General features: G+C 33.7%; 1 protein-coding gene across 3 annotated transcripts; it reads left to right on the forward strand.

Annotated features, from left to right (window-relative positions):
- Positions 1-8082: 8082 nt before the first annotated feature.
- LOC137938667 (probable galacturonosyltransferase 3) lies at positions 8083-12978 on the forward strand. Of its 3 annotated transcripts, XM_068783649.1 has the most exons (8): positions 8349-8422; positions 8968-9092; positions 9474-9548; positions 9628-9765; positions 10057-10176; positions 10262-10599; positions 11073-12021; positions 12608-12978. In XM_068783649.1, the coding sequence occupies exons 2-8, from the start codon at positions 9024-9026 to the stop codon at positions 12896-12898; spliced, it is 1980 nt and encodes a 659-aa protein (XP_068639750.1). In that variant the 5' UTR covers positions 8349-8422; positions 8968-9023; the 3' UTR covers positions 12899-12978. The 3 variants fall into 3 exon arrangements, with proteins under 3 accessions (XP_068639751.1, XP_068639750.1, XP_068639752.1); XM_068783650.1 differs by lacking the exon at positions 8968-9092 and having other exon boundaries at positions 8083-8422; XM_068783651.1 differs by lacking the exons at positions 8349-8422; positions 8968-9092; positions 9474-9548; positions 9628-9765 and adding an exon at positions 9892-9965.
- Positions 12979-13771: the final 793 nt, after the last annotated feature.

A 13771-nucleotide genomic window follows, 5' to 3' on the forward strand; every position in this document is an offset into this window, starting at 1 on the left:
AAAGCAGCCCAGTTTGTTCTCTTTGAGCAAGAAGTAGAGTATGGATGAAGAAGATAGTGGTGGGGCAGGGAGCATTTGAAGCACAAAGTATGGTAGGAATTTGAGTGCTGCACCACCAAAAGCAGCTTTTGGGACCTGTGCTTCAAAGTATGTCTGGTTAGCATTAAGCCAGAAAAATAAATATTTATTTAATTAAATACAATCTTTATCATTTTCCAGAATTTCATGTAGTACTCTTAAGCCCCATTATTGTATTTGGTTGGAAATTTGTATTCCAGGAAAAGCTAGAAATGCTTTTCCTAGAATATTTATTTTTAATAAACTTTCAGATAAAATTCTATTAGTGTCTTATTAGGAAATTATATAAAAATATTAAAATTTTCCAAGGAAAATTAAAAGGACCTGTTAGTGTCCTTTTCTAGGAAAATAAGTGGAAATTAATAATCAGTCCCATATATTACTATACTTATCCGCTAAATTTTCAGTAAAATAAAATGTCAAATACAAATTAAAAATTTTTATCTAAAAATAAATTGATCATGTTAAATCAACTATTGTACTATACATATTGTCCTACATTTGAGCTGTTATATTATTACAAAAATAGTTAGTTAATTCAGTTTGTTCATATCTCCATATTTTACCCGATATAGAGATTGTAGGCTGGTTAATTAGTTCTTCCAAATCATCTTTATCTTTTTCTTGATCTTGTCCAAATTTCACATCATCCCCAATGATTTCAATTGGTTCATTTCCTTCAATTATGTTATCTCGAAGTAGCATCAATGTAAATACCTCTCCCACATCAAAGAGATGGCAAATGAGGTAATTAAAAGGTCTTCTCATAAGGATGGTAAAAAAGTATAATTAAGGGAGAAGATGTATGTTTACTTATGTCTTTTCACTTTAAAAGTTTGTAGCCCTAAGGGCATTGTAGTTATTGTGAACCTCCTAACATAACTATAAATAAAGGCTCACGTCATGGGGTAAATAATTATCTCCCTTTTCTCTCAAATTCGTCCTTAGCCCTCTCTCTCTCTCTCTCTCTATCTCTCTAATTGTCTCTTCTTCTTTCTTCCTTTTCCTTTATTTTCCTCTTCTTCTTCCTCTCCTCTCTCACCACCTTGGTTAAGGACCTTGTCAAAGGATCTTAAATCCAACATGGTATCAGAGCAGTGGATTTAGGATCCCAAATATCATTGGCATCGAGGCTTTGATCTCTAAAAGTTGAGCAAGGGATGATGATTGTTGCTTAATCTGGATAGAAAGCTTGAAAGTTACATCTCTTGCTTCGGATGAAAAACAAAATTAGAGGGACTAGTGCAAGTTCTAGACTACCCTGATCCCAGTTACACCCAAAGTTAAACTCTAAAAGATAAGTCCTAAAACAATTGAACAACTGAACATAATAGATGACTAATATAACTAAAACACCTTTAACTGACACTCTTTTGTGAGACTCCTGTAAGATTCCACTATATTAATTTTGGCTCTGTGAGACTTCTTACTATGCAAGTCATATAAAACTTTCATATTTGCTCTTCAACACTCTCCCTCAAGCTAGAGTGTATAACTTCAGCTTGCAATGAAAATGATTATTGGTCTTCAATCTTTATTGGTTATTTTTTTCATAGATATTAGATCTTCACCATTTGTTCTCCCCCTTTATTGAATATTTTTTGTCACATAAAAATTACCACAACATGTGAAACAAAATACCCCTTTCTTATACTTCTTTCCCTCAAGTTGGCGATAAAAATGACATAGAGACCCAACTTGGATAAAACACAACGTGGGAGAAGAAAACAACTCCTAGTCATACGAAAAAGCTTTATACACCAGTTAATACAGTCATAATCTAAAACACACTCCGCTCAAATTTAAAGGTTGAAAAATGGCCCAACTTAGCACTTAACAAAGAGACTATTCACCTTTTTAAGGGTAGCTCAAACACAAATCACCTCTTGGGTGAAGAATAAAAGACTTGGCTTAAACTGCATATTGGGCATGCTCCTATACTTTTTAGGTTGCGAGTCTAGGCATTGTTTTGAAGTAATGAAAACACAAGAAGATAAAATGAAGAAATGTTAGAGGAAAACAACTTTAACCAGAAGGAGTTGACTAAGCAAAACTCATACTTCCAAACGAATCTAGAATATGACCCTTTAAAAAACACTAGGGAACGGTAGAACATGATAAATTTGACCAAATATAACTTTTTTAGGGGTGACCATAATTTTTTTAGCTGATGATGCGTAAGATACACAACCAAGTAACAAAAATGCAAAACATGAAAACAACATCAATGCAGGAATTTTTCGCATACCTTGAGCAACACATCATGGAGTGGTTTAATTCTGACCAAAACTCTCTGATTAGAAAAAAAAAATTAGCTAAAAAACTAAGGCCTTGCTAGTGCCCCTGGTTAGAAATTTATATCCCAGGAAAAACTAGAAATGTTTTTCCTAATACACATTTTCAAGAAACCTTCAGATAAAATCATATTACTGCCTTACTAGGAAATTATATGGAAAATTTTAGAAATTTTAATGAAAAATTAAATGAAACTACTTTTTCAGGGAAATAATAGAAATTTATAATCAATCTTATACATTACCATATTTATCCAATAAAATTTTCAATAAAATAAAATGTCAAATACCAAATTGCCTTGTGTTGAAAGTATTTCATCATTAATTGTCAAATACCTATTAAAAAAATCATATATTTTTTTGGCCCATCTTATCTAGAAAATCAATAGAAAATAATATGATTTTTTTGGATTTTCTTGGTAAGAATTTCCAACTAGAAAAGTGTTTTCAAGAAATATGAAGCACTAATGGTCCCATGAAACATATTTCTACTAGAAATGTTTTTCCAACATTTTCTAGAAAAGACACTAACAGGGCCTAAGATTGTAGGATAAAAGAACTAAATTCACACCAATGCATAGAGAAAAAATAGGAAAAATGAGAGATTTTCAGCAAAAATTGTTTTAGTACTTCTTACATCAATATCTTCCACAATATAGATCAAAATCACAAACCATTTATTGCTTAAGAAACTATACTCATAAAGATTTAATTTCTTACCGAATTTGACTTTAAAAAAATATTCTTGAATCTTTTATGTCCTTTTTATTTTCTTCATTTTGTAGCTTGATGGTTGCTAACTCCAATGCTTATATCTCCTTACATATAGATCACATTGATATGAATTTTTTTCCTTATGAAACTAGACTTTGATACCTTTCACTCAAGTATAACTTTTTGTAATAAAATATACTTCTTTTAAGAGAAAGAATCTGATAGATTTTGAACTTGGTAATCTACCCAAACTGAGTACTCTTTTTTCTTTGGGCAGCATGACCATTGACTCTTTCAATATATCTTCCTCTAGAAAACTCAGATTGAGAATTGGTTTAATAGGTAAGAAAATAAACTTGTAGATATATCTTTGACATATAATTCTCCACATAAAATTTCATTCTTGATGACATAAAATGCTTCAAAAGTTGAAGCTTTCTATTGCTACTCAAACTTCTCTTGCAGTCTGACCTTTGCTTCTTCGAATATCAAATTATCTTTGTAAAAAACTCTGATTGCCAAAATTATTTTTTCTTTGGAAAGTAGACTCGAAGATATTTTCGTCAATATATACTTTTCAATTTAAAAAGTTCAGTATGTAGGTGCGAATGTCAACAAAATAATTTTTATTGGGACAAGAAAGAAAGAAAAAGATACGAACCTAGATGATAGATCAAAAAAAGGATTACATTTTTTAGTTGGTTGACCAAGTCAACTCATAGAACCTGCTCTGATGCCATGTTGAATTTTTGGAAAAAAAAATACTTCACTAATTTGTTACAGTTTGAGTACAATGAGCCTCTATTTATAATAGAGGAAACAAGTAGAATCCAATTACAATTAAACTACCTTTATCCCAATTACACCGAAAGTTAAACACTAAAAACTAAGTCCTAGAATAATTGAACAACTAAACATAAATAGAAGATAACATAACTAAAACACCTTTAACTGAGACTCTTTTATGAGACCTCCTCCGATGAGACTCTTATAAGACTCTACCATATTAATTAAGGATGTGTGAGAATCATTGTTCCAAATCTGCTCTTCAACAATATGAATTTCTTATTTTCTTGATTTTTAAATTGTAAAAGGTCCTCGTATGTAACACAAAAACTAGTCTTTTCCTAATGAATAAAGTTATGGTTTTAGTTATCTCTTCAGTAATGTTTTCTTTGTGTTCTTTTTTCACTATTTTTTTCTTGCAGAAACCATAGTTTTTGTCTTTCAAAATTTACTTATTAAGCTTCAATCCAAACTATATTTTTCTTAGTTATTGTTAAATCAAGATTACTCATATTCTAGGAAGCATTCAACTTTGTTATTTGATGAATCTAAACCAATGTGTTGTATTATTTTACCACCCAAAATTGTAACTAGTTCACTTCAAAACAGAAAGACAGTTAAGATTAATAACAGACCCCAAAACACATGAATGGTTTTCCTTAAGTAATAATTAACCACACTTCTATGTTAAAGTTTGTTATAGGTTGATGGCAAAATTTTCCCAAAATATAGTGGAGTTTAAGGTATTTGGCATACAACAACCACGATGAACATCCTCAATGCCCAGTGAAGTAATGCCAACAAGATGGTTGGATATTCGTGTTTAAAATGATTGGTTTTTTATAGACTTAATTGAGTTGAAAATGAAGAGAACAATCACCTTTTATATAGGTAATGAAGAGACTCCTTCAATAGATTGAGTACATGAACCCTTATTTATACTAGAGGAAAGTAGTAGAGTCCAATTACAATTAAACTACCATTGTCCTAATTACACCCCAAACTCTAACACTTAAAGATAAGGCCTAGCATAATTAAATAACTCAACATAAATATAAGACTAACATAACTAAAATACCTTTAAACTGAGACTGCCCAGTGAGACCACCTTTTGTAAGACTCTTGTAAGACTCTATCATATTAATTCTAGCTCTGTGAGACTGTTTATAATGAGAGTCATGTAAGAGGTTTTCATATCTTCTTTTCAACAGCTGGTTACCGAGGTTTTCCTAGGGCTAGGGGTGGCATCAAGCTGGGCTTGATTTAAATATTTTAAACTCGAGCTCGAGCCGAGTCCTACCTCAACCCTAAATTGTAATCAAGCTTGAGTCCAAGAATTTTAATCGAGTTCAAGCTCCAACCTACATTTAAAACGTTGCATAAAATATATCAAATAAATTTTACATAAAATTATGCATAAATTTTACTTAAAATTGGGCATGACCTTTGTACATAAACCCTACATAAAATCGTCTATACACTCTTCATAAAACTGTTCATAAACACAACATAATAGTATGCATAAACTTTATTCAATAATAAAATATAAAATTTTAAATGAAGTATCAATATCAAATTTAAAAATCACCCAAACAAAAACTATAAATCCAGTATACATTTATGTCTTAAACATCTTCTTGCATTAGGATGAGGTGAAACTAGTTTACTGCTGGCATGAAAAACCCATCGAATTATATTTTCTTGTATGACTTAAATTTTGAGTATGCAATATTGTTTGTTATACTCAATTGCAGTACTTAGAGAGAGGTACCTTCATCATAACAAAACCAATGTTAGAATTTTCTTCCCATGATTTATATAGCTTCTTCAACTGAACACCCTAAATCATTTCCCCAAATATTCATTTCCCAATATGAGGAAATAGAAAAGAAACATAAGAAATAAAAATAGGAAGAAGAGATAAAAGTATACAAAAAAGACTTGCCATAACTATAGTGAGAGCATTTAGAGCAGAAGGCCTATTGAGAATTGTAGTTCTTGAAGTAGCTTTACCTTTGACTAATACCTGAAATGAGAAAAATACGATCAAGAGACATAGAGTCTTGCTGAAGGTCAATTAAGAACACTGAAAAGGTTGGCACTTTGGTAGCTAACTTGATTTTTTAGATATTCGATTATGGTGTTGTTCGGAACAACGAAAAGTTTTCTCGTATGCGAAAGAATAAGAGGACAAGAAGGCTGTCTTATCAACAAATGTCTAATGCTCTACATTACATCTCACTTTTCTTTGTATCTCCTTGCTCGGGTTTGGGACAATACACTCTTGTAGTGAACAAGACATTTTTTTTACAATTAAAGAAATTATGATATTATAGCCTGATGGTTTTCACACGCACATATTGTCAAACAAGTGGTCAACACTATAATAGATACATATATCGTGATGCAATCAACGAGGATTGCTCATTTATTTGAGAAAAAATCAGAGTGTAAAACATAACTTACAAAAATAACAGAGCTTAATAAATAAGAAAAAAAAACAAAGAACAGGAAAATCTGAGAGAAAGTAAAAGGAAACCGGAAACGAAGTTTGCTGCTTGAAAATCAAAGTAATGGAGAAGGTTGTAGCACGAGGGCAAAGAAGAGATAAAAAAAATGAAGGTCAGTTAGTGATGCTCTCTGAAAAACAAGAACAAAAGCGAATACAAGCTAAAGAAATTGCAATATCATCATACGACCCATTAGTTATTTACTTTTTGAACGCATGTGATATATAATCAACCATAACATGGAAATGGGTTTCCTCTTTATTGTCCTCGATTTAGTTTGAGGTAGTTGGAACAAGCTCCCAAAAAGAACTTCATACATCATTTCAAAATAATAATAATAATAATAAATAAATAAATAAATACATTTTGCCAACCAGAACAAAACATGAAAGTAGGATCTCAAATATGATTTTTTTAGGTGAGTGAGGTACCTTGAAGAGATTTCAAGACAAATTATGGTGATTTTCTCCAAAACATGAAAGTAGGATCTCAAATATGATTTTTTTAGGTGAGTGAGGTACCTTGAAGAGATTTCAAGACAAATTATGGTGATTTTCTCCAAAACAGAGCCGTTGTATGAGCCAGAAAACAATGAAAAAGCCAACAAGGGTCTCTATATTGGCTCTCTAATATTTGATTTTTTAGTTCTTTTTGTGAAGTGGCTCTTCTCTGTTTGTAGCCTCACTTCATGAAGGGAAGTTGATGCTTAAAATTTTGTTTTCAACTAAGTGAGAGGGAGGGAAGATGTGAAGAGAAGAGGCTCCAATAGGCTAACTCTCAACGAAATTTACAACAAACGACGATGCTCAAGTAGGCGATTATAGGAAGAAAGTAAAAGAGACAGAACGAGTGAGAAGGGGGGAGAGTACCTGTAGTAGGAGAAGGCATGCACGATTGTCCCACTGGCTCTGGCCTCTCAGCACTTGTAATTCCTGGAGATGGAAAGGTTTTGGCGTTCGCCTTTCATCCTTCGGCCTTGAGTCCCGACTCCTCAGTTTTAAGTAAACGAACCGGTTCACGAACTGAATCGAACCTCGTTCGAGTTTGGCTTGTTTACTTAAATGAGTTAAAAACCCGATCTCAACACGAACCAGCTCGGTTCAAAGCCACCCCCACCTAGGGTGCTAAAAATAAAAGTGAAGGACTGATGACATAGTAACAAACATTCCTTGCAAGAGGTGGGATATGAAGCAATTGAAGCACCTCTGGAGTAAAAAATGAGCAGAAGCAGGGAATTGTCTAAAAGCTGAATGCGCCATCAAGTGAGTTGTTGGAAGTACTCATGGCGGCTTTCCCTGTCTATGCTTCGTTAATTGCAGAAGTTCGATTGAAACTTTGAATGAGTGATCACCTCAAACGTCAGACTCGATGAATTGTAGTTAAAGAGAATGCTCATCATAAATAAGTGTATTCTCTTTAACTCGATCGAGCCACCTATTGTTTGCATTAAGTAGGGAAGAGGGAGTGACAGCCCCTCCTCTTTCAGATTTTCTGAGAGAATTTCTCCTAAAAATAATTTATGCTCAAAGGTACTTTTGTTTTTCTTGACATCAATTTCATAAGTATTGTATCTTTCATCGTTAATTATTGTAATAAATAAAGATTCGGTTTTATCTACCGACCTTTTTATAAATGATTTATGCTTGTTTCTTCATTGGGTTAGTTGTAGTCCCTCTCTAATAATTTGAAATTCTATCGATAATTGTAATTTATGTTTTACCTCTTCTTCTTCATCCTGATTTCTTTTAACAAAGAAATAAACTTTTTGAAAGGGTTGATGTTAATTACCCTTTATTTTGAGATGTTAATTATACTTCCCTGCTCACCAGAACTTTAACTAAATCGAAATCGTACTGAAACTCTGTAAATGGAATTGATTGACCTTGTTATTTCGTTTCTCGCTGTACGAGCAAGAAATCCACTGAGATTTGATTTTTGTCTCTCTCTCTCTCTTTCTGAGCTTTTTCTCCATTGCCGCCCATGGGAGCTTCTCCCGGGAGCTTCGCCAGCTGCAGGTTTCTCATTCTCTTCGCTTTCCAGGTGAGATTTGATCTCCTCTTAATTGCAATCTTTTTGGTTTTAGTGTTTTTCTAATCCTTTACCTCCTTCTCTATCTTCATCTCATCAAGATCTGATCGTTCTCGCATTCGTCTTTTTGTTTCTTCATTTTTTTTGGTACATACGTAAATATTTTGTTTGACTCCAATCGAGGCATGTGCGGGTCATATACATAAATGGGGGAGCAAGGTTTTATAGATTTAGATTTTCTTTATCATTTGTTCATGCCTGTTTATCACCTAATTTGGATATTCCCATGTTATCCGATTAGTATACTCTGATTGAGTGAATAGAAGTTATTAGCTTCTCTCTGAAACAGCGAAAGGAGATCCTTTTTATTTGTATCTTTTACATGTCTAGAAATTACCAAATGTTTCAAGAACTCAGTTTCTGAAAATTGGATAATCCTATCATTTTTAAGTATTTGAATTTTCTTGGTGCTGGAATTTTACTGTTGAAGTGGCACTTTGCTTGCTGGCTACATTTTTTGTAGAAAAGGTTTCTGACCTCTTTTCCCTTTCAACTAGTTTACCCCGTTGCGTTTCATCAGCTTTGACTTTGGTGATTGAAACAATTTGCTTTGATGGTCGAAGTCTTTGACAAGGGAGAATCGAACTTGTTTGGGCAGAGTTCACATCGGCCTATTCAAAATGTACAAGTTGCAATTTGACTCTGTACTGTTTTCTTTCGCACTCCTGTAGGGTACTCCTTTTTGCTGTTGGCTCTTCTTCTTCAATGTTTGCTCTCCCTTTACCCATTCCCCATCTTGCTTTATCACAAGTTGGAACAGGAACTGTTTTTTTTAGTCTTGGTCACTCTATTTGTCAAGCTTTGCATCATATAACAATGGGATGACATGTCAATTTAATGCCAGTACTATGAACATTTTATGACAGGTCACCATAGTGTTTTATTACATCCTTCTGGTTGATAAGATGCTTTAACTATTTTGGCTGTTTTTTTTTTCTCCGTGATGTATATGAGAATTCTAGTCAAAATAAGCTGTCTAATTGACAATTTCTTTTTGTTTCAGCTCATGCTTTCAATAACTCTTGGGAGAGCTGGCATGTTAAGTGATAGTTTCCTAGACAAAAACCGGAGAAAAGAGGTAACCAGTTGAAGTCCACTTATGCTCATAAAGAGTACAAACTTAGATTGTCAATTGCTGAAGTTCAGTTTTCATGCAGAATGTCAACATATTTGCATCATATACAGATGCCTCTGGTGATATTCAAACAATCACTATAAATTCAAAAGATCTATCTGATTCATGGGTCTGGGAGAATCTGGCAGATAAGAACCATGACTTGTTGAAAGATGCCAAAGTACACTCTCGTTCTCATTATTTACTTTTGCGCAATACAAAGGCTAGTTAAAGCAATAACTGAAATGTCTTGCGACGCCATATTTTGACTGATCCCTTTAATAGCTTAGACAAAAAATAAGGCTGAAGAGAAGGAATCTATTACCAATCATATGAAGCCTAGGATACCAAGCTTCTTATCATATCCCAGAGTTTCGATTGGTAATTCCTTAGCTGCTTGTAGACGAGAACAGGAAATTCAGTTCATCATTCTTGATCTCAGGAAATGGCTAACATCTTTTTCGCTTTTCAGCACATGGTGACTGGATTAGATGACAGAAACTGGAGCTCTACTGATGAACATGGACCACAGGAAGGAGAACTTCAAAATCGTCAAACCTTGCCAATTACTCCAGTGAAGCTTTTGCGGAGGGTATAATGTGTAGAATCTACTTTATATCCCATTTTGCATGTCTTATTTTAGTTGATTAAGGTGTCCCTCTTGACTTGCCTTGTAGCAATTGCGACAAACGAAAAGGGAAAATAGAACTGCAGAGTTAATCCAACAGGACAAAACTGCAGAGTACCAGAAGCAAGTAGCAGCAATTGAACAATCCAAAAATCTAAACAACAAAATCAGTGGTGGTAAATACAGCATATGGAAGAGAGAGTACAATAATCAACATGGGGATGATGTTTTGAAACTTATGAGAGATCAGGTCATAATAGCTAAAGCATATGCAAGCATTGCCCAGGCCAAGGATGATGTTGAACTATACACTTCCCTAATGAACTGCATTCAAAGAAATCGAAAAGCTATAGGAGAAGCTAATTCTGATGTTGAACTGCATGCAAGGTACTACATTACTCATTTTTCTGTTGTTTTCAGTTTTGTGCATATGATACTAGCCCAGGAAATCGTCTGGTTTCAGTTCATATTAAATCAACAGCATTACTTCTTCATGTTCTTTTTTTTTTTACCCTCTGGTTTGGTTTAACAAGCAAAATCTCTCCCTGCCTATTAAAAAAAATAAAGTGCACATATAAAGCATTTTTCGGATTTGTCACTTATGTTATCATAAAAATTAGGAAATTATTATAAAAAAGAAAAATAAAAGATGATGCAACGTAACAAGGACACTGAATTTCAAAATGAAGGAAATAAGCTTTAGGAGAGACAAAAACAGTGATGATGTACGGATGCTAATTTGACTTCTTCCTGTTTTCACTAAATATTTTGCCTGTCTAACCTGTCTCCACTTTCTGATCTTTTAGTTTGATTAGTATGGCATATATTGAACTCATGCTTCAAAACCCTCGCTTCTCCAGTGCACTTGAACGGGCAAAAGCCATGGGTCATGTTTTAGCAGTGGCAAAAGACAAGCTATATGACTCTAATTTACTGGCAAGAAAACTGAGGGTCATGCTTCAGTCTACCGAAGATAGAACTACTGTACTGAAGAAACAAAGTACGTTTTTAATTCAACATGTTGCAAAATCTGTCCCAAAAGGTCTACACTGCGTCTCTCTGGAGCTGACCATGGAATATTTTTCACGGGATCACAGTAGTGAAGAAGAACTCATAGACACGGAGAAACTGGTCAATCCAACTCTCTACCACTATGCAATATTCTCTGATAATGTTCTTGCAACATCTGTGGTGGTTAATTCTACTACCTCACATGCAAAGGAACCTGAAAACCATGTATTCCATATAGTTACTGACAAGTTGATCTTTGTTGCCATGAAGACGTGGTTTCTTGTTAACTCTCCTCCAAATGTGACCATTCAAGTTGAGAACATTGATGATTTCAAGTGGCTTAATTCTTCCTATTGTTCAGTTCTACGTCAACTTGAATCTGACCGGCTTAAAGAATATTACTTCAAGGCCAATCATCCTACTTCTCTTTCTGCTGGAACAGACAATCTCAAATATAGGAATCCAAAGTACTTGTCAATGCTGAATCATTTGAGATTTTATCTTCCTGAGGTGTATCCAAAACTAGACAAGATCTTATTTTTGGATGATGATATCGTTGTTCAGAAAGATCTAACTCCACTATGGTCAGTTGAACTTGGAGGAATGGTGAATGGTGCGGTGGAGACATGTAAAGAAAGTTTTCACAGGTTTGATAAGTACCTTAATTTCTCTAATCCAAAGATTTCAGAGAATTTTGATCCAAATGCATGTGGATGGGCATTTGGGATGAATATGTTTGACTTAAAGGAGTGGAGGAAGCGCAATATTACTGGCGTATATCACCGCTGGCAAGATATGGTACGTCTTCTCTTTCTTATCTTGCGTTGATGATGTAGAGCAGATTTCTTAAGCAACTTTTAGTTATTGTCAATCAGTTCTACTCCCAAAAAGAAGTGATTGTTTAGTTCTAAGATTCATGCAGCCAACTACCAACATAGTTGGGTAAAGGCTCCTATCATAATGATTTTCAATTTGTTTTTTTAAGTATCATAAATCACCTAATAATAAAAAAAGCTTCAATATTTTGTAATATTGTCATGGGCTATATAATTTCAGGTCCCACATTTATTTGTGAAAAAAGTTCAACTTGTTATGTTATAGGGAATAATCTCTCATAAGTTGAAAGGAACCTCTTCTTGAAAAAAGGTTTTCTAACTTTTGCTAGTCATAGTGAGATGGACTTAGATCCGACTTGAACATGATATCTAAGCGGGTGTCTATTTAATTTTTTACCCTGTTTATGTCAATTACATCTCACCAGTTCTAACTTGGCTAATCACTGTGAGATAGACTTAAACCTAACTTTAACACTAGTCTGCTTCACACATCTTCTACTTTAGTCCTCTTTGTTACCTCTGTGCTGACCTTGGGAATGTTGGTGCAGAATGAGGACCGTACCCTGTGGAAGCTTGGGTCTCTACCACCAGGTTTGATCACATTTGACAATCTCACTCATCCTCTAGATCGCAGCTGGCATGTGTTGGGTCTGGGTTATGATCCTGCCCTCAATCAAACTGAGATTGAGAATGCTGGAGTCATCCATTATAATGGGAATTATAAGCCATGGCTAGATGTTGCTGTGGTCAAGTACAGACATTACTGGTCCAGGTATGTAATGTCTGATAATCCTTACCTCCATCGCTGCCAGATTAGTGACGATGGGCTGACCCAATAGGTCGTTATTTACAAAATTCATTATTTGTTGTAAGCATTTTTACGCCCATTCCCTTTGTATACTTTCATTCAAAATTTTATTTGGAGAAATGTATTCTTTAAGCGATGGTGCGAGGGGTGGAATTTCTTTATTTTTTATCAAGATACCCAACTAGTGCAAAATATTAGTGGCAGAAGAAAAATCACCCCTAACCCAATGACAAAACTCCAACTCGAGTTTTATTGGGCCCATTTTAGGGCAAGGACCATCGGAGTAAAAAGAATAAAAAAATTGAATTAAATCGGGTGTTGAAGCATTGCTCTGAAATGACTTTAAACAACACAAATTGAAGAGAAAGTACTTTGAGGAATTAAGATGTAAATAAAAAATAATAATCCTCATACTTTCAAATAAAAATGAGACACTTTTAAACCAATAGATGGATACAAATTGACTAGTTTTGACTTAAAAGGGAGATAAAAATAATTCCTCTATGAACAAACTTAAAAAAAAGTTCAAATAAATAAATTTTTGTGATAGAGCATTATAATAAAAGTTTCTAAAAAGAAATTATCATCTAAGGCAATTATTTTTTTAACACATCCTAACCAATTTAGAAAGAAAGTATCCAAGAAAGAAATTCTAGAATAAGAGAGATTTAGGATACTAATATTTGGAATTTATAATATGAAAACAAAAGTTTCTAATTCAAAAGTTTTAGACTGTGTGAAAAAAAGAAACTAAACTCATGTAACAAAAAACTTCTCTTAAGAAAATTCATGTAATGTGAGATCAAAGAAAGAAAACTCTTAAGGAAGGACAAATACTTAAGTTGGTAAAATCTTAACTAGAGTTTGAAAACAAATAGGAAAATCAGTGAAACCAAGATTAACA

The sequence above is a fragment of the Aristolochia californica genome, unplaced genomic scaffold (assembly GCF_029961685.1).
Source record: "Aristolochia californica isolate CCGP_79_NKW_82.1479 unplaced genomic scaffold, dmAriCali1.0.hap1 SCAF_8, whole genome shotgun sequence".
Classification (NCBI taxonomy): domain Eukaryota; kingdom Viridiplantae; phylum Streptophyta; class Magnoliopsida; order Piperales; family Aristolochiaceae; genus Aristolochia; species Aristolochia californica.